The following is a 21,950-nucleotide window of genomic DNA, read 5'->3' on the forward strand; positions in this document are numbered from 1 at the left end:
AGGACAGGGCGCCAACATGACTCCATCACTGTGGGGACTGCTGTGGTTTTTCAGCCTCCTGTCACGGGGGACTCTAGGAGCTAACCCTCAGTCTGGGCCGCAGAGCCGCCGGCAAATTCACTCCATCAGTCCTTCACTTCCACGGGTTTCCCCACAGGCTCCTCCGAGGGTCCAACAGCGAAAACATGATATCAAAACTATTGAGCAAACGTTCGACGAAGAACCGAGTGCTGAAACCTTTCAGGAGCTGCAGCTGACTGGGCATACAACTCAAGACTTCCAGGAGCAGCAAGGAGCGCGACCAGGTGAACACGGCTACCTGACGCAGGAGAGACGCAGAGCTGGGGGTTAATTGGTGGACGTTTCATACGAGTTTGTTTACCTATCCACGTGCTCTCCATGCTGTGAATGTGTGTAATATTTTAGTGTCAGAACGGAACAGCAGAGGGGCTGTTAATCCACTTAAAAGGTCAAACTAAATCTAATAATCTGTACTATTTTCGTTGTTTATGCATGTAAACTTAATTTGTTAATTCACGACAACTGATAATGATAATTTAAACCAGTGTTTATCAACGGGTGGGTTGGGGCCCCTAGTGGGTCATGAATGATGTATCTAAGCTCTAAGAGGACATACATCTGTATATTTTATTGAACTCTTCCTGTGGTGGGGTGTACATTTTGGTAGTCTTCTTGAGATCTAAACTTATGTTAATATTTTGTGATAAAAAGATGATTTTCTTACAAAAATAAGCACCAACCACCAGCCAAATGCAGGTACTTTTGAGCAGTTTTAGAATCTGCCCAACTTACGATCCTATAAGAAGCCTTACCTGACAGTTATTTTGTTAAAGAAAAAAGTATAAATTAAACCCAGTTTTTGATTTTAAAAAAAAGTTTTGGGCATTTAGATTTTTTTTTATCCCCCAGCCATAGGCAGGTAGAAGACAAATTCCAACCCTGCTAGCTAAAGATCTTTAGAAAATAAACAAAAAAGTACTTTATCACTCAGGCTGACCCCAAATAGTTGGATATTGGATGATTTGTTTGGAAGAGCCTCAGACGACTGCCAATGTCATTGTTAACACCTACTTATGGAGCAAGGATCTTTCTATTCTAGCAAAATAAGACTGTAAAATGTCTAATTTGACATTTGTCTTTTTTCCAGTTATTTAATGTCTCATAGCCTATGGTAAAAGTGTAAAGTTATTAATACATTTAAAGCAAGTCTGAAAAGAATTTCATTGCTTTTATTTATGAACTTATCACCATCCAAACTCAGTAAACTAATTAATGATCTCAACTCACTGTCCTGCTCTCTTAGACACCTAAGGTCAGTGGTGTGGTGTCCCATGTTGAACCTTAGTCTTCTTAAGAGATTTTATGATAATTTCTCCAGCTAAAGCTGTCTATTTTTCTTGCACTATCAATTTTAGATTGCTGCGTTATGCATAAGTAACAATCCTGCAGTATATCACATGCAGATCAACTGTTGTGATGGCTTTGAATTGGGTCACCATTTAAAAACGAGAGTGTGTTACCTGTGTAATTTTTTTACATGTAAAGCTGAAGAATATTGACATTAGATCAGTAAATAGAAGCCGTAGCTTGACCTGGTGGGTGAATCACTGTTAAGTGAAAAGAGCTGAGCGAGGTGTGGATAGTACATTAAAGGAATCCAGCTATTGATTGACTATATAAAATTTTTGACAAATTGTTCCTAATAATTCACAAAAAAAATGTATAAATAATATTTTGATTTAAATATTGTTATTATTCATAAAGATTATGTGCTTTTGAACAAACTGCTAGACAGTCTTTTGATTAACATGTTGGAATTAGACCATATTATGTGTGGCATGTCCCAAGTTACTACCTTTGTCTGTATGAAAAAAGGCTGGTGCAATTTTTACAAGACATGAAAAATGAAATTGCACTCTTAAATATCTCAAGTGTGTGACATAACAATCTTGGGTACAAAATAATGGAAAGAAACATTAATTAACACAAAAAGAATAGCATGTTACATTTGGGTCATATTGTACAGATCAGGTAAAAATTGTATTTCCAATCTAATATTTGTAATTGTGAAGAAAAGGCAAGCTATTCAAATAGATAGTTATAAAAGCAAGGTTATTATTGAACCATCTTCAAACATGAAGTTAACACTGGGTTTCTTTCAGATAATCATCTGCTTAGCTCTTTAAATCAGATGCAGTGTTAATACAGGAGAGATGCAGACCAGGAGAGCTAAATTAAGTAAACATTTTCCACAGTCAGAAATATCAAGCAACTGATTTTATAAAGCAGAATTATGTTTAGGTATTATTCTTCATTTGATCAAGATATAAAACATAAATAAGCTGTAAATTGCATCCATATTAACTTCAGTCTTGTTCAAACAGTACTAAAGACAAACTAAATTGATCTCATAACATTGTGCCCAGTGCTGCTTGCATTATTGTTTAGAGACAAGCATTTATCCACTGTATTGAAGCCCAAACATGCATATTTGTAGGCAACTGGCAGTATACTGTATCTAATGTATCCACAGACTCTCGTCAACGCTTGCCAAAAAAGTTTTTGAATATAATTTATGTCTTTTGTTTTTTTTCCCCACATTGAAAAAGTGTCATGAAATTATGCATGGATTCAGCATTATACTACAATTTCTCTGCCCCCCCCCCCCTTTTTATTAAAGGGAGCTCTAATTCGAGGTCTCAGCAGGCCTCCCCCAAACGGCCACCCAAGAGAAACCAGCCACAACATAGAGCTACACCTGGTGCACTGTGGGACTCTGCGAGAGACTCCAGAGGCTCTCCTGCACCGATTAGAGCCAGCGCAGGTACTTTACTTTAGCTACAACCAACATGTTCTTATTCAACTCTGTACCTAAAGCTTAACTTTTCTTAGAGAGAGAGGTGGGTAGCTTTGAGGAAAAAAAGGTTGGGAACCACTGATCTACTGATCTAGTACATTTCTGCTTTATGTATTTGTACAGTACCTATAAAAGTATTTACCCCTTGGATGTTTTACCCTTTTATTGATTTTATAAAATTGCTTTTTTTTTTAAACAAAAGAATACAATAAACCTCTCTACTGTCAAAGTGAAAACAGATTTCTACAAAGTAATGCCAGTTAAAAATAGGCCATGTACAATAAGTGACTGCATTAATATTCCACCCTTCAAGTCAGTATTTAGTAGATGCACCTTTGGGTGATAGTTCTCAATCAGGCTTGCACATCTGGACACTGCAATTTTACTCCTTCCATGCAAAACTACTCAAGCTCTGTCGGGTTGCATGGGGATCGGCATGAACAGCTCTTTTCAAGTCCAGCCACATATTCTCTATTAGACTGAGGACTGGGCTTTGACTCGGCCACTCCAGAACATTCACTTTGTTGTCCTTAAACCTTTTCTGTGTAGCTTTTGTTGTATGCTTCCGGCCATCGTCTTGCTGGGAAAAATCTTCTGCCAAGCTCTAGTTCTCTTGCAGACTTTACAAGCCTTCCAGGGCTGGCTGCTGAGAAGCATCCCCACAGCATGATGCTGTCACCACCGTGCTTCACAGTGGAGATTTTTTGTTTGTAGTGATTTGCAGTGTTTGTGTCCACCAAACATTGCATCTTGTCTGATGGTGAAAAAGCACCATTTTTGTTTAATCAGACCAAAGAACTTTCTCCCACTTGCATCTCCCACGTGCCTTTTGGCAAACCCTTGTTGAGATATAATGAGTTTTCTTTAACAGTGGCTTTTGCTGTACGCTTTGGGCCACTGGCTTGCAGGAAAATAAATCGTCTTCCAAGCCCCGGAAAATAAACATCTTCTGAGCAACACATAAACTGAAAGAGGAGCTGTCGTGTAATTGTTAAAAGAAAGCTAAGAGCAACAAACCTAGAAAGAGTTACAAATTTTAAACAATACATCCGTCACTGCCCACATACTTATACACTCCTCTGCCCAGCTGTTCTGTTGTAGTTTATGTCTCTGTGCCCTGGAGAACAAACATGATAATGATAATGGTTCTCCCAAGATAAAGCAATATTTCCTCTGAAAGTTCTGTCATTTTTCAAATTATTCTTCTCTATCATGTTTTGTTGCTCTGGCTTGAACCGTTGGCTACACTGCCTAACAGTGCCCCTACAATTAGCATTGGTATTGCAATGTTTGGTCCGTATCTGTAGGATTCAAGAAAACATGCAGAAAAATGAACAAAATGAACAGAATAAGGATAGGAAGCACCTTCCCTAATTGTGTATGTTTCCTAAAGAGCGTTAATAAGCCTGCAGAAGACAAGATTTGCATTCTGATTGGTTGTGAGGCTAATTGCTAAACCAGATAATGACATTCCTATATCACTTGAAACATCTTTCATTTCTAAACCTTTGTGTTTTTAACAGCAACAAGGTCCAACTGCAGAAACCGGCCCATAGACCTGGTGTTCATCATTGACAGCTCCCGCAGCGTCCGCCCTGCTGAGTTTGAGAAGGCCAAAGACTTCCTGGTGGACATGGTGGACAGCCTTGAGATTGGCGTTGATGCCACCCGGGTTGGCCTGGTCAACTATGCCAGCACGGTGAAAATCGAGTTTCTACTAAAGACTTATTTTGACAAATCGGCCCTGAAGAGGGCGCTGGCCCAGGTGGAGCCCCTTGCTTCAGGCACCATGACAGGCATGGCCATCAAAACTGCCATGGAGAAAGCTTTCACCTTAGAGGCGGGTGCCAGAGCCGGCAACACGAACATTGCCAAAGTTGCCATCATAGTGACAGACGGGAGGCCGCAGGACAAGGTGGAGGAAGTATCAGCGGCAGCTCGGAGTTCTGGGATCGAGATCTATGCGGTGGGAGTAGACAGAGCCGATATGGCGTCCCTCCGTCTCATGGCCAGCCAACCACATGATGATCATGTCTTTTATGTGGAGACATATGGGGTCATTGAGAAGCTCACTTTCAAATTTAAGGAAACCTTGTGTGGTAAGGATGATGATAATGGGAGTGCGGATATTCCATTAAATGGCCAAAATGGTGAATATGGTCTAGGCTTAGACCACAGAAAAGACCCTAATGGAATGAATATTAAAAATCCAGATAAAGGAAACAATGGTATGTCAGTTCTATCTTTTAATGCACTTGTGATTGTTTTGGCAGCACCATAGAGAGAATCTCCTTTTTAAAGTCGCTGGTCCTCTTCTTTGGTTTTACAATCAGTGACAGAAAAAATGTAGAAAAAGAGGTAGAAAAAATACTTTCTGCCTCTTGTTGTGTTTGGATTTCAAACATTTAGGACCCTGTTATTTGCCTTGCACAAAGCGTTATGCCATGCAGGGCAGCTGTCTTCCCCCCTTATTTCTTAATTAAGTTACACTGTTGTTTAAGTGACAGTGTTTATCATTCATCTTTTTTATCGTTTCTGATTATGTGGGAATGCGTCAGTAAAATATAACTGAAAATCCTCCATCATGATATTGCGTTAAGAGTGCTGTGTGTTGAGTGACATAATGATGGGAGAGAAGTTTAAAGAGCTTTCTAGAGTTCAAGTCACCAGGTCCCAGTATAATCAAAGTGATTGCTGTGTTTGAATCCGAGGCACACAGCCAAGCACATTCCGGTGTGTGTTGGCCTCCGCCAAGCTTCCCCTTATCTTCAATTCTGCTCCTTCAGCCAGGGACCTCCAGCAGGCACTAGGGCTGTTTGTAGCTGAGTGCTAAGCAGTCAGGATGAGGGTCAACACCTTCAGGTCCAGAAAACAGTGGATTGCTCTTTTCAGGTGGGGAGGGTGTCTTTGCCCCAAATGAAGGAGTTCAAGTATTTTGGGGTCTTGTTAACGAATGGGCCACAAGAATGACAGGCAGATTGGTGCAGCATTGACAGTAGTAAACGTTGTACCATGCTGTCTTGTCCAAGAAGGAGCTGAGCCAGAAGGCAACACTCTCAACTTACTGGTTGATCTTTGTTCCAACTCTACTAATAATAAGGAATTAATTTTTAAAACCAGATAAATTATCTAACACTTCTTAATCTAAGTTTCTAAATCTTAGTAAGCACCAAATAATTTGCAGTGTGAAAGGAGATAGTTGAGGTGGTTCAGGTGTCTGATCAGGATGCCTCCTGGTCGTCTCCCTGTGGAGGTCTTCCGTCCGACTGGAAGGAGACCCCAGGTTAGACTCAGGTCTTGCTGGAGGGATTACATATTTCATCTGGCCTAGGAATGCCTTGAAATTTCCCAGGAAGAGCTGAAAAATGTTGCTGGGAAGAAGGATGTCTGGGTAGACTTGCTTATGCCTGCTGCCACCACAACCTGGCCCTGGAAGAAAATGGATGGATGGATGTTAGGGTTAATGCAGTACAAAACAATGCATGAGTGTACTGGGATTACTTTTTGCCTTTTCCATCCAAGGAAAGGGGATTTAGAAGTGAGTATACTCTTTGAAGACTAAAAAGTACATTGCTATACTCTATTAACCTCAATCGCCCTTCACTGCACTACTGGACACGCCCAGAATCACCATGCCTCACACGCCTTTACACCCTACATGCAAAACAGGGCCCTGAAATGTTCACTTACTGTTGATGGGGACAAGAAGTCTGCAGTCAACAACAAATATCAACAATGTGTCGTGTATAAACCAAATAAAGAAGAAGCCAAGCTGCAGATCACTGGGTAATCTGCTGATTCAGATCAAACTTTAGTACTTTAAAATGGTTGAATCTCGTTGTGGTGCTGCCTTTACTTTCACAGTGGGCATGCTGCTCTTTGCTCTCAGTGCTGCAGCTTGCACCTCATGCTGCATCTTCCAGCTTATTTTCCATGATTTGGGCTTACACGTTCACCGACATTAATGGCTTGTTAATCTGCACGGCAAGAACTAGACTATATTTAAGTGAGATATTTTAACTGAACATTATTTTACAGACTTTACAGATAAAAACCTTTTCTAAAATGTGTATAACTATGCACAAAGATTGATATTTAAAGATGCTTATTATAATGTTAAGTCAACAAACTTGTTTTACAGAAAACTTAAATGCATTGGGATAAACACTTGTCACCTTTAATGCACCAAAAAGGAAGAAAACTTTGAAATACTGATCCATTTTTTTCTGAAAATATTTAATAGTGTTAACAGAAGGAACTGCATGGATTAAAATAACTATTCACAAGTTAAGAAATAGTTTAAAAAGTCACCTAATTGTGTCTGGTTTAATTTTGGGTACTTTTTAAAGCAGCAAAATAACCACTGAGGTTACTCATCCTAATCATACTAATTTTTCCCTGAATCTATTGCAATCATGCAAATTGGAAGTTGTAAAACATTGTTATTCATAAACAAAGAGATAACAGACAAATTAGTCTCTTTCAAATAGAATTTTTTTTTTTTAGTTTATTCAGCTTTGGAAATCCTCCATCTTTAATGGTACAGCAGGTTATTTAATGCAGTTTGGATCATGCAAACACAGAATTTTCCAGAATTGAACGCTCTCATTGAATGTATTGGTTATGGAAACTGTTGGTTTAGTTTGAAAGTGGGCTTAGAACGTAGTCCTCAGAGACAATTGTCATAAAAAACAAGCTATAGGACTTGAAAAACCTTTCCCAACTTTACAAAAAACCCCACTATTCTCTAGTTAAATTTTACAGTAGGTATTTTTACCCAGCAAGAAAAATACAAAGTCTACTCATGCTATAATGAAGACGTACCATGAGAGCTCTCATTTTAGCAGATTTTGTGTTTGCGTGATCTGAACTGCATCAAATACACCTTTAGTGTGCTGGAACACTGGGATGGATAGTTGTGAAAGTTAGACAAATTAAAATGCCTTGGTCTTGGCCTTGGTCGTCTTGTTTCATGAATAACAGTGGGTTTACAACAAAAGTGAATTTACTGTAACATCACTTCATGATGCACAGCAAGCTAATCAAGCTAATTAAGCTGCATGTGGTCCTTTGGATTAGGACCTTCACAATAATTCACTTACAATAAGCTAACAAAGGACTGCTGATTTTTCTTAAGCCAATCAGACAACAGATGATCTCTTTGCAGGTTTGGATGCTTGTGTTCTCGGACACAGCTGCCAGCAGATTTGTGTCAGCAATGAAATCTCGTATGACTGCCAGTGTCGTGCTGGATATGTCCTGAACCCCGACAAGAAGACATGCAAACGTAAGAATCTTTATCTTTTCATAAAATAGTTTTATGGCTCAGTGTTACAAATCTAATTTTGATTTTTATTGAGTCATTATTAAAAACACCAAGGTACAAAGTTAAACAAAGTTGAAAGTTTAATTTTGTTTCATTCTTGCCGATAATTTGGGATACGATTGAAAAGGTCTTTTTATATTTAGCAAACAGTGTTCTTGATGTAGAAACTTTTGAAAGACTCTGACAGTTCTCTTTGGTCAGACATTTTAGTGAACTGCAGACACGTTACACACAAGTTCTTCTAACTGATGTTTTGTGTTGCAATCAAAGATCAGAGCTTGCACTATTCATCACAAAATGAACAGAGAGGACACATAACAGCGTAAACAGAGGGACATAAATTTAGAAGGAGATACTGGTCACTCATAAAATGCCTTCTTACCAGAGGTTTACCACTTATGATACTTATTCTGCCTGAGGCTGCACAGAGTTGTCAGAGGGTTGCAGAGGAAGAGGAAAACAGTTAGGTCTGAAGGACAGGAGGGGGCTTCAGGAACCTCAGAATTTCATCTCTGCTTTTTGCAGATGATGTGGTTCTGTTGGCTCCCCCAGCAGACACTGGGGCAGTTTGTGCTGCTAAGTGTAAAGCAGCTGGGATGAAGGTCAGCACATCCAAGTCTGAGGGCCAGGGTTCTTTGCTGGAAAATGGTAGATTGCTTGCTCTCTTTGGATGGGGAGTGAGTGATTTCCTCAGGCTGAGGAGTTCAAGTATCTTGGGGTCTTGTTCATGACTGCAAGTATAATGGGCAATGAAATACAGGCTTATGTCCAAGGAGAGCTTAGAGTAGAGCCACTGCTCCTTTGCATTGAACAGAGTGAGTTGAGGTGATTTGGGCATGAGGCCTCCTGTTTGACCCCCTGTGGAGGTCTTCCAGGCACCTCTAACAGGGAGGAGACCTTGGGGAAGAAACTGCTAAGGGATTATAAACTAAACACTAAAAGTTAGGAAATTTGTGTTTGGTAGATTATTTTTTGTTGGAACAATTCATCTTGGCAATAAAGCTTATACCCTTGGAAAGTCTGTTTTTCCCCTATCAAACAGTGCCACATTTGTAAAGAACATGCATTTGTGGGATAAGAAGAGGAGCTGAGTATGGGGTTGCATCCATGAAAAATTTGCCAAATCTTCTTTGCCAATGCCAAACAGCTTATTCTGCCATTGACTTTTGTTAGGTGAACTGGAAGATTGCAGCCTGAAAAAACAAGACAAATTGGCAATTTTGTAATTTTTTTGCTTCAGTAGTGTGTGTAAGAACCATACACAGCCACAACAGCCTGGTGCCTCCTCCTTATGCTGGTCACCAGCCTAGTCAATCACTACTGTGGGATGGCATCCCATTCTTCAACCAGCCAATGTGGTTGTGCTGGTTACTCTGGCACAAACAGCAAGCCCAAGCTGATCGCATAAGTGTTCAACGGGGTTGAGGTTGTTCCATCTGCTCCACACGCAGTCTCTGGAGGTAGTCTCTGATAAACCCCGCTTTGTGGGGGTGAGCGTTGTCATCTTGGAGGATAGAGTTCGATACCAGGCATCCAACTGCAGTAGGCAGAATTTGGACTCATCACTGAACATAACAGGTGCTGATCAGGCACCAAAATTTGTCAAATGTTTCATTTGAGCAACCCACAGCTCTGCTGCTCATCCCACTAATGCATGTACTTTATAAATGTGGCACCATTGAAAGGGAAATAAACAGGCTTTCCAACAGTGAAAGATATATTGCCAAGGAACAAGCAAAACATAGAACAAGATGGACTTAATACAAATTATGGCTATCACTTCGGGATGCACAAATTGTGGTTTTAGGGTTTAAAAGTGAGTGGTAACAATTTGCACTTTGTCCTCACACTTTTGAGTTTCTTGAATGTGAAAGTTTTTCATTCCAGTTTCAGATTCATGTGTCCATGGACATGAATGCCAGCATATTTGTGTCAGCACTGATGAATCCTACATCTGCAAATGTGAACAGGGATATGTGTTAAATACAGACCAGAAAACTTGTTCACGTAAGGCTTTTAAGGTTCTTTTCCTTTCTTTTGACCTGTCATTTCCCCTGTTCTTCCCTGGACTCTGCATGTTTTCACGGTACACTGTGCACAGAAAAACTTATGATACTCTGAACTTAACTAAAGGACTTCATGTTACTTGTTGCAGTCTTGTCTTCAGGTTTATGCTCTCTGGGACATGACTGTGAGCATATTTGTATCAGCACTGATGATTCGTACATCTGCAAATGTCCAATGGGATATGTGTTGAATGCTGACCAGAAAACATGCTCGCAAAAGAATCTGGACTTTTCAGGTAGACTTTTTTGATTCATTAAATCTGAAGAAATACATCTGGGAGTATGTGATGTGAGTCAGTCTGTTTGTGAGGGGGCTGAGGGAGAGACTGAACATGTTGCAGCTTAAAGAGAATGCTAGATTTTGAAGATGTTTGACAGGTGATTTGATTATGGCACATTTCAGGTGTGAAATCAGCATGCTAGTAGGCATCACTCCATTTCTGCTCCTTTGATTAAAATCTATGCTGGTGATGTCAATGTTAGTTGTGGAAGTGTCTCTTTTCAGGGTTTGACCATGTGAAACCATGTGACCACGGACATGACTGCCAGCATATTTGTGTCATGAATGGTGATTCATATCTTTGCCAGTGTCATGAGGGATATGTATTGAATGCAGACCAGAAAACATGCTCACGTAAGACACTTTTCTCTATACATGTACTCTACCTGCCAAAGTCAGGCTACGGTGTCTTGACTTTTTGAGATTGTATTCTTGGATGGATTGAAAGTTTTGCTGTTTTCTACTGCAGAGATTGCATTTGCTGAGCATCAGATGGCTATGTACTCTTCTTTGGCACCACCTTTGGATGTTATCAGACCATTAAACCAGTGGAAGCCCCATCTCCCGGGTAAAAACCATACCATCTCTTGACACAGAGTTCCTTGCCCATTAGACTATCCTATCTTAGGGTCTACTAAGACAAGATTTAGGAGCAGGAGGCCCATAGTACCACCAATTCCAACAGCTGGTCACCTTGTGATTGAAGAAGTTTCAGGAGGTGTCTAAAACAGAGTTTAAACAGTGTCCCATCCAATGGCCAATGTCATGGAGGAGGTTAGGTTTATGACTAATACCGCAGCCAGACAATAGGGGGAGCGCTAAAAATTGTCTTATTATTTAAAGGGCTTTGCATTCATCTGTCTTTTTACATAGCCATTAAAATAAACAGAGCAAGTGCATGTTGTTTAATGCTTCCAAAGTCTACGGGGCAACTATATGACAAAAAGCATTATTTCTGATTTTGTATGAAGATATACTGACAAGATGTCAAGATAGAGCTGTTATTCACCAAGCTAAAGATGTGTTTGGGCACTGTCTGGGTTTGTAAAGGTCTCAAGTGGGACCATCTATAATTCAGTGAAGTTCTTAACAAGTTGTGGGCGTGTCTTTTCAGATTCAGATTCATGTGCCCAAGGACATGACTGCCAACATATTTGTGTCAGCACTGATGACTCGTACATCTGCAAATGTGAAGCGGGATATTTATTAAACACAGACCAGAAAACTTGTTCGCGTAAGCAGCGGTGCTTTTTGTTTGCTTTTAAAAATTGTCTACCCTAGCTTTACCAAAAAGGCAACATAATTGAATCTAACTTTGGAAGTGTGTCTTTTCAGTTTCAGACTTATGTACCCAGGGACATGACTGCCAACATATTTGTGTCAAAAATGGAAATTCTCAGCTCTGCATGTGCCATGAGGGGTACATGTTGAATGCAGACCAGAAAACATGCTCACGTAAGAACTTCAGTTATAATCTGTGTGTCTGATTTGGGTGTTTTGCTGTAGAAAACCACAGTCACTATAATTGTTAACCGCAAGAGGGTTTTGGCTTGGCCATTTACTGACGATGTAGAGTCACTTGGGGCCTCGATGATGATCTGTCATGTTTTGATTTGTTTCAGTGACGTTGATACTTTGAATGATTAACTTTGCCCCAGCTTATCAATATGAAAAACCATTTTAGATACAGATATGTGTAGTTGGATGTCATCAGCACAGTAGTGGAATCAATTTAAATAGACTAAACTTGTACCAAGAATAGAGTTTTGAGGGACTCCACTGCAATGTTTTTTGGATTTAGTGTTGCTTAGTTCACCATCCAGAAAACTGCAGTGGTTTTTAAGGTGTCTTAAATCAAGAAAAGATGCTCAAGTAAGAACCTGGACATGATTTCAGATTTGATTCACATTTCTGGGTATGCTTTACCCTTCATTTTTCATGGGTTCAAAAGAAACTCTATATGGCAAATTTATTCTACATGTTCCAGAGCTTGATGATCCATGGTGTCAAGTAAAATGTAAGTGTTTCTTTTCAGGCTTAGTTTTGGATGCATGCGGCCAGAGACATGACTGCCAGCACATTTGTGTCAACAATGGGAGTCTGTATATCTGCAAGTGTTATGAAGGATATGCATTGAATGCAGACCAGAAAACATGCTCACGTAAGACCCTGATTTGTTTCAATTTGCATATGTTGTTTCCATGATGTTATCCAGCACTTGGGATCTTCTACAAAGCAAATGCTTGGAGTCTTAGACACTAAATGCTCCAACTGGAGAGTTAGGGTGTTGTTACAACTTACCCATTTGGTTTGGTTAAAACTACCTTGAGTCTGCCAGTTAAGTGCAGTTTTTTGTGCTGGTGTGGAACCTTCCTTGTTGCGGCCTGCACCAAGATGTTGTGAAAAATGGGTCTTATCCATTTTATTTTAGACCATTGCTGTTTGTTTGTAGATGCCAGCTAGTTGTACATCTACTGGGGTAATTGGAATACTCACTGCATCTTTGGAAATAATTTTAGTGGAAGAGAAAGTCGTGGCCTTCAGCAAGTCATTAACATATTTTAGATCCACTGTTGCACCTCATTTTAAATGGCATCATTTGCCTGCAGTAATAAACACAAACAATATAAAAATTAGTGACCTGGGCCAGCCTTGTGTAGTTGTCTGTCAATTCTGAATTTGGAAAGTGGCTTTGGAGCGGCCACAGACAGGCAGGAGTCAATGAGTCTTTGTTTACTAATGGGATTTTTTCCAGCAAGAAATTTTGACCAATTAGAGAGAATGTTCCTCACGCATCACACATTTTGGTAAATGTTCCCATGTAGATACAGACGAGACTTGAGGTAATTATGCAACAATTTAACAAGTTGGTTGATTCAGAACAGAGCAAACAAACTATAGGTGTGAAAACAACGGTAGAGATCATTAGGCACTTAGTCATATTGATTTCTTTCAGCGTGAATGAGCAGGTGACATGGAGACTAGAAATGTCTTCGTCACAGGACTTGGACATGTGCACTGAAAAAGAGTTATGAATTTCAAATCTTGCGACTGTAATTAAGGTGCAGCTTTTCTTTTGCAGGTTTAGTTTCAAATGCATGTGCCCAGGGTCATGAATGCCAGCACATTTGTATCAACAATGGGGACTCATATATCTGCAAATGTAATGATGGATTTGTGTTAAATACAGACCAGAAAACATGCTCACGTAAGCACCTGCTTTCGTTGAATATAAATGTTTAGTTTCCATGGTTTGATCAGATACTTCAGCAATTACTACAGAAGAACATTTATGTTATCCATAGCTAAGTTAGCTTTAGCAATGTGACCTATAGCAAACAAAGCTAAAGCTAACTTAGCTATACGGATAATGTAGATATGCAGCTTCGTAGCTTCTTTGTGAGCTTAGCTCTTGCTCCGTAAGCTACGTAGCTACCCTATCTACGCAGGTAATGGAGCTACGTAAGTTACACTAGTTGCATTGAAATGTTTTCAAAGAAGACAAGCTTTGTTTCCTGTAAGCAGACTGTTGGTTTGGCTTTGTTAAACATTTCGTAATCAGGTTTTGCAGGTGAGTTTTTTGACTTAACTCTTGGTATCCTAACCCTTACCTCAACCTTTACCCTAACCCTAAACAGAAGATTAATCCGATTTTATTTCAACGTTTTAGCGTCTGTTTCCATTCTGAGATATACAGCGCTTCAGGTTAACAGCTGTGAGAGTGGCCGTCAGAGATGAGCCAGCTGCTTCCAGACTGTTTTGGAACATCTGGAGTTCTGAAAGGTTGCTCTAACCTCGCAAAGCAGATGGATTCGCCCATTTCTGTGTTTTTTTCACTGGCAAATCCATCTTGCAAAGCTCCCATCTAAACAGATTGGGCCCGGTTAGAAAGTGACAGGACCAATCAGTGCTGAAGGGGCAGTAATTTCGGGCGCAGCGGAGTCGGGACATAAGCAAGCAGCGACAAGAGACCAGTGCAAATATGGCAGAAGACATCAGCGTGGATGCTGCTGTAGCACCAGCTTTATCAGAACTTGATGATATTTCTTTGTTAGAAGAAGAACAAAGAACAACACTGAGTTGTTTTCTTTTCAAAAAAGACAAAAGTCTACAATCGCTGTGGTTTGCTTTATGCAGCTTTCTATGGATTTTACTCCTTGGTAGCGGCTACGTCCCGTGTTCTGTTGCTCTAATTGGCCCGCAAAGATGTGACAGACAGAATGTTCATCCAATCAACCTCTGAGTTTTTTTTTCAAAGGCTCTGCCCTTTCCCAAACACCGTCTCTGGAAGGTTTCCCAGATCGGAGTGTGAAACACATTCATCTGGCGTGTCAGGTTAGGGTTGCTCACCAAAGCCTAAAAAGTTTTATCTGTTGAGAAGGCATATTAGAGTAGTTAGTCCTGTGTCACCACAAGTTTTCTGAATGTATTCAATTTTTATGATCTGCAAAATTGAACAGGGAATATAGAGATTATGAATATTGTAATGTTTTGGTCATATAGCTTAGAAACCAGCTTATATTCAGAGAAAACTGCAATCGAAGGTGCTCAGAAAAGGCATATGAATGTTTTCACAAGATTCTGCTATTGATGTGCAAGCTTTTCCTTTTCAGGTTTAAGTTTGAACGCTTGTGCCCAGGGACATGACTGCCAGCACATATGTGTGCTTGATGGTGACTCCTATATCTGCAAATGTAATGACGGATATGTATTAAATGCAGACGAGAAAACATGCTCACGTAAGACACTTTGCACTCTTTTTGTTTTTATGTGCATAACAAGTATCCATGCTTTGATCCAGCACTTTAAATATTTCTTATTGCAGCAGATTTGGAGTTTCAAGGGATTATTCAACAAAGCACCAAAGTTTCAACTGGTGAGCGACAATCTTTTGGCAGTTAGATACTGGACACACCACAAGCCTTTTGGATATTTATTCCATTTTCACAGCCAGCAAGAACAAGCAGAAGATACAGAGGACTGGAAATGCTGTAAAGTTTTGGTCAAAGGGCTTAACATGTGCTTCTTCTTAATGGAACTGTGCCAAATGATCCGCAACAACCAGAGTGAATGGTTTTAATGTCATAAGACCAAAAAATTAAGATGTAAGTTTTCTTTTTAGATGAGAGTTTGAAGGGATGTGCTCAAAGACATGACTGCCAGCACACTTGTGTCGACAATGGGGATTCTTATATCTGCAAGTGTCATGAAGGCTATGTATTGAATGCAGATCAGAAAACATGTTCACGTAAGCACCTGATTTGACATTACTTTCAGATTTTTTGACCATGGTGATATAGCAATTTGCGTTTAGCATGTACACACATTTTGACTTTTAAAGGATGGTTCAACAAAAAAGCACTTAAATGTTATGATTGATACCTAAGGCTTTGACGTATGCATCTTTTAAGAGTGTAACCTTTGGTGCTCCATCAAGCTGTATGAATTTGACTCTGTTATTGAGGTGTGAGCTTTCCTTTTCAGGTTTGGGTTTGAATGGATGTGCCCAGAGGCATGACTGCCAGCACATTTGTGTTGACAATGGGAACTCGTACATCTGCAAGTGTAATGAAGGATATGTATTGAATGCAGACCTCAAAACATGCTCACGTAAGCTTCTGATTTGTTTTAAGATCCATGCATGGTATAACTTTTGGAAGTCCAAGGGAAGCTTCACTAAACTACCAAAAGCTCCATCTTAAAGTTGAATATGGTAAATTATGGGGATTCTTATAGCTGCAAGAGTCATGATGTCATCTTACATTCTTGAGGTATGAATGAATATGAAGGAGATATAAAGATAGGGAGTCTTCAAACCCAGGGCTATAACATACACCAAGCTTCCTTGTATGGCACTGTGACCAAGGCTCTGCACCAGCAATGTAAACATTTTTCATATAATATGATGAAGAAGTAATGTACATTTTTCTTTTCAGGGTCAGGTGCAGATGCGTGTGCCCAAGGTCATGACTGTCAGCACATTTGTGTAAAAAGTGGAAGCTCCTTCACCTGCAAATGTCGAGTGGGATATGTATTGAATATGGACCGTAAAACATGCTCACGTAAGAAAGTTTCCTCTTACATTTAAAGACCGCCAAAGCTACATAAAATGTTATTTCACCATGTTTTTCCAAGGGACATCATTAGTACCAATAGGATGATGATGCAGACCTCTTTGCCCTTGAATTACCTACAGTGCCTATAGAAAGTATTCACTCCCTTGGATGTCTTACCTTTTTACTGATTTTATAACTCAATCATGGTCATGGCTTTTTTGACAAGAAAATTCAAAAAACCTCTTATATTTCAAAGTGAAAAATGATTTCTAAAATGTCATTTGGATTAAAATATGTAATCTAGAATGAGTGGCTACATAAATAATCAGCCCCTTACGGTCAGTATTCTTTAGATGCTTCTTTAGCTGCAATCACAGCACTGAGTTTGGATAGGTCTCAGCTGGACACTGCAATTTTGCTCCATTCTTCTTTGCAAAACTGCTAAAGCTGCTGAGAAGCATATCCACAGCATGATGCTGCCACCATCTTCCTTCACAGAGGGGGTGGTGTGTTTGTTGTGATGTGCTGTGCAATAGCGTCTTTTCTGATGGCCCAAAAGCACCATTTTAGTCTCATCAGATCAAACAACTTTCTTCCACTTGGCCGTGGAGGGAGTCTCCTACATGCCTTTTGGTAAACTCTAGTTGAGATTTAATTGGAGTTTTCTTCAACAGTGGCTTTCTCTTTGCCACTCTCCCATAAAGCTTTGACTGGTGAAGAACCAGGCAACAGCTTTTGTATGCAGTATCTCCCATCTCAGCTGTTGAAGCATGTAACTCCTTAGGACTAGGCGTCTTTGTGGCATCTCTCACTAGTGTCCTTCTTGCATGCTCATTCCTTTTTGTAAGGACCACCTGATTTAGGCAGATTTAAATCCTTCCATTTCTTGATGACGGAGTTAATTGAACTCCAGGGAATGTTCTCTGCCTTGGAATTTTTTGTGTCCATCTTGACTTGGACTTTTCAATCACCTTTTCTCTGAGTTGCTTGGAGTGTTTCTTCATCTTCATGGTGTAATGGTAGCCAGGAATACTTAATAACCTGTCACTGGAGCTTCCAGGCACATGTGTCTTTTCACTACAATCAGTTGAGACACATTCACTGTTCTGAGATGATCTCCATGTCACTAACTGTGAGAATACTAGCACTGATTGGCTAGACCTCTGTTGAATTAGGTCAGTCACAGTAAAGGGGGTGAAGATTTTATGAAATCACTTATTTTACCTTAACTATCTTTATTTAATGGACGTTACGTTTTAGAAAACTGTTCTCACTTTGACAGTATTTTTTTTTGCAATTTTTTAATGTTTAACAAACAAATTATATTGACTATAATTGATTTATAAAAGCAATTAATGAATAAAACATCCAAGGATGTATATAATTTTTGGAGGCACTGTACATCAAGTCAGTCGTGAGTGTTTCTTTCCAGGCTCAGATGTATGTGCGAGTGGACATGACTGCCAGCATGTTTGTGTCAACAATGGCGACTCGTACAGCTGCAAGTGTCGAATGGGATATGTGTTGAATGCAGATCAGAAAACGTGCTCACGTAAGCTTTTGGATTTCTGTCAATATATTTCAGAGTTTCTTTATATTAAAACCAAGGTTGTCAACATTTTTGATACTTGGATGCCTTTTTGATGCCATGGGCTTGATATTTGTTTGATAGTACTGATGTTTTAGAGAAAAATAATTTTAACCCAGAGATGCTGTGTGTAGAGAGAGACACGCAAACAGCAATGGGGAATCAAATGAGAGTGAGCACTGGTGTCCTGTTGCCAAAACACAGTGGTGAGACAGAGAGATGTTATTTCAGATTGTTTGACAGCAGTTACTCTCTAAAGAAGCTAGAAAACCCATCACTAGCCTCTATCACCGCCAACTTTAAATTTGTTTTATTTAGTCTCTTTAGGGCCTCATTCAAATATACACACAGTAATGTAAGCGTCCGTTTGAGACAGACCAAGAGCAAAGGAGAGAAACAGAACTGTGTCCTGGTCCCTAAAAGTTTTCCTTATCATTGAATTGCTGGTTCATCTAAAAAAGACAAAGTGGGTAAAAAAGTGACAAAATTAAAGATTTAATAAGGTCCATGCAAAAAGATGAAAAAAAAAACTTAATTTGGAAGGTACAAAGTTTGGAAGGAAGGAATGTAGGTAGGAAGAAAGGATGGAGGGACAGAAGGTACATTGCAAGGTAGTGGTGCTGATAAGAAAAGAGGTTGGATAGAAAAAGGAAAGGGTGCCGACGGTAAGGTTTAAGCCAGAGAGAAGTTTGGTCAAACAACTCCAAAAATATGGTTGTAATTGATTTGTCTATAATCTGTTATGATTGTATTTTTCAGGGGAGTGGTATTAAATACATAAGTGAGTATATTGTCAAAACAGTGTCCAAATCGTATCCTCTATAATGCTATCCACATCTGATTTCTGCAATAAAGGCTGGGAAGTGACTGATAGACTTCTAACCCAATTTCTAATCTCATTTACTAAAGAAAAGGAAAATCAATTTTTTAACATAGTATTTTTTCCGTTCATCATTCAATAGCCTTATGAATTAATGTCTAACTTTAACCTGGCAAAACATGGACTGGATGTGCACTTTCTTCTGCAATGCCTCAGCTATGTTGAACATTCACTTAAAGCATTTGACTTTCTGTCTTTTCCTTATTGTTTCAGAGGAAATGAGGAGTGAGATAACTGAAGATGCCTGCATGTGTGAAGCTCAGATTTTGTTCCAGAAGAAAGTTCATACGACTATTCAGGAGCTGAGCAGAAAAAATATCCTTTTTTGTTTGGAATACTGAGATATTATTTAAAACTGATACATGTTTGTGTTTGCTTAGGAAGGTGCTATAATTTTGTCTTTTTTTTTGTTTTCAATAATGGAAAGTTGAATTTTAAGTTTTATTTTGCTGTGCTGTACTCTCATAAATGCCTGGTTTCTTGATGAAATGGTGAAACTTTATTTCCTTGACTGTATGTTCACTTGATGAACTTTTAGATAAAGTGAACCTCATCGAGGGTCAACAGAGGTACTAAGAAGCCCAATCAAGATTCCAGAAGACGTCCTGGATGCTAAAACATTTTTATCAGAAAAGTAATCTGTTAATTGTCTTGAAGTGTTGGTAAAAATGGTAGTTTGTTGCTTTATTACGCAATGTGCTGTACACATTATGGTTTTGTGATATATATATATTTGCATTTTCTCATTTACACTGACAGTTAATTAAATATTTTTAAACTGTTAAGTCAGGGATGACTGGTAATATTGTTTTAATACCTCTGTATATTTGTAATAAAAGGTTTCATTACATATTAATGCTGAAAGCTCTTGAGACAATGTTGTGCCAACTTATGGCTCTTTTAAGTCTTTCCTGGAAAAACGAATAAATAAAAATGTAAGAGGTAAACACTGTCAGCAGGAATGATTCATCACACATCCCACTGATCTATTACACCCCTCACACTCTCCGCTGTATCAACCAATCACCATTTATCCCAGCTCTTGGATTTTTCAGGCCCACGCTTGAAACCGAAGGGTATGATGAAATTCCCACCATTCATCACCTTTACTTGCAAAATGGCACAACGGGCCATGAAGCAGGTGCATAAATGTAAATATTTTTGGCATTTATGATTGATTACAGAAAATATTACAGTGTTTTTTCTCATATATTCAATCTTAAACTACTGGGGATCTGCCATGTGTGATGATGAACAGCAATCAAGTGGCATCTCATTTCTTAGGGGAATGTTTTTACCCTTACCCCTTTACCACTCTGTTTCAAAGGGAAAGGGTGAGGGGTAGAAATGGGACTGGCTCTTAATATCCTGCCCACAACACTATCTGAGTGGCTTGATGTGTCACAGAACTACCAGCCAATCAACACTGAGGTCTGAGTGGCACTGATACAGAGAGTGTACAGCACCACTTCCTGTTTCCTGTTGCAGTGTTGCTCTGTGATGTTTCTCATGTTGACAGAGCTAGTGCTATATTTATTTTCCTTACATTTTTAACATGCAGTTTTACTTTTGCCACATTAAATGTCTTTTGTTTGTCATAACAAATGCCTATTGATTCCAAATTTTGATTATCTGTTACATACACTACCAATAATCAGAATCGATATTGGCCTGAAAAACCAATGTCGTTGGACTGTTAGACACAAGACACATGCAAACTCACTACCCTTATTGCTGTTGAGTGTTATCTTGATTTCTACAGTCCATCTTCACAGCGTTGCATGCCACACTCTGGAGTGAATTACGCCCTGTCTAGTCAATCTTTGTGTTTCTGCGGCACACACTGCAGTCAGTCTCTGACTCCGCTTGTGAAACACACCAAATCGTTTTTTTGACCGGCTGCTGCCAGCACACATCTATCCAAGCAGAGTCGATCAACTCTGACAGGAAGTCAAGCATCAATTTCAAAATAGAACACCAGGTACCGACTACCAATCTTGTATATCATTGTTTTATCATCATTACGTCAAAACAGGAAGCAGACCTAAAGGAAGCCCCACTAAGACCTAAACTATTGACGATAATTGGGAGATTATAATGAAAACTTTTTAAAAATTCCATTTGTCCATTCCATTTGTCATAGCCTACTGAATATTTTTTGGTGAAACTTGTTGCACCTCATTTTTGCTGTATATCCAGAGCTCTGAGAACATTTCTCCATCAGTGACGGTGCTTTATGGACAGAAGCCTTCTTCCGTGACCGCAGCTCATTTACTAATCTCTTTCAACAACAGGAGCATTGTTGCTACCCTCCTGATTGCAGCTCCATTACACAGAGAAAAGCCCCTCCAAAAAGAGCCTGATCCACTTTGCCCACAGGGGTGTTACATCACAGTGTATTACTGTAATCCTTTCCTTTGATATCTGAAATATTTCAATAACTTCATCGCACACCAATTATTGTTGGTAACAGGCTGGTACAGTTGTTTTAGGGGGAGAGGAGAAACAATCGCTCATTTGTGGCCATTTCACAGTTTTTCAGCGCACGTTTTGGAACATGAGTTTGGGAGTTAAGATCAGCTCAAGCTTTTGTGACCAATCAAAAGAGTTGTTCACGGTATCTGACTCAGTACAACACATGCACATGTTCTGTATTTTCTACTTTTTCATGCTCTATGGAACCACAAACAGATAGTATATGATCTGAATTGGTGCTTTTGTAATTAGAAAAACTTGCTTGCATTGTTTTTCATGTTTTTCATGATTGCATATATATATTACATGTTAAATATTCTTAAACTATTAATGTTATGAAAATCTCATTATGAGTTGTTTTTTTTCGCTGTCTTTTAAATTAGGTTTGTAAGTCACCCATA

At 39.3% G+C, this 21,950-nt stretch overlaps 1 protein-coding gene across 1 annotated transcript; it reads left to right on the forward strand.

Annotated features, from left to right (window-relative positions):
* The first annotated feature begins 11 nt into the window (after nt 1–11).
* LOC121526364 (matrilin-3-like) lies at nt 12–19,944 on the forward strand. Its single transcript, XM_041812928.1, has 17 exons — nt 12–305; nt 2,702–2,845; nt 4,402–4,977; nt 8,046–8,165; nt 10,092–10,211; nt 10,360–10,506; nt 10,776–10,904; nt 11,020–11,118; nt 12,586–12,711; nt 15,164–15,289; nt 15,376–15,426; nt 15,673–15,798; nt 16,035–16,160; nt 16,487–16,612; nt 18,039–18,158; nt 19,288–19,389; nt 19,598–19,944. Exons 1-17 carry the CDS (start codon nt 17–19, stop codon nt 19,648–19,650), a joined length of 2,580 nt encoding a protein of 859 aa, XP_041668862.1. The 5' UTR covers nt 12–16; the 3' UTR covers nt 19,651–19,944.
* Nucleotides 19,945–21,950: the final 2,006 nt, after the last annotated feature.

This window comes from Cheilinus undulatus, linkage group 18, assembly GCF_018320785.1.
Source record: "Cheilinus undulatus linkage group 18, ASM1832078v1, whole genome shotgun sequence".
In the NCBI taxonomy this organism is placed as follows: Eukaryota; Metazoa; Chordata; class Actinopteri; order Labriformes; family Labridae; genus Cheilinus; species Cheilinus undulatus.

What these genes read in the sequence shown, in the direction of transcription:
- LOC121526364 (XM_041812928.1), top strand. Translation starts at nt 17, where the DNA reads ATGACTCCATCACTGTGGGGACTGCTGTGGTTTTTCAGCCTCCTGTCA. An exon ending in ATTTAAGGAAACCTTGTGTG is followed by an intron (nt 4,978 to 8,045) that starts GTAAGGATGATG and finishes ATCTCTTTGCAG; the next exon opens with GTTTGGATGCTTGTGTTCTC. An exon ending in AGACCTCAAAACATGCTCAC is followed by an intron (nt 16,161 to 16,486) that starts GTAAGCTTCTGA and finishes TTTTCTTTTCAG; the next exon opens with GGTCAGGTGCAGATGCGTGT.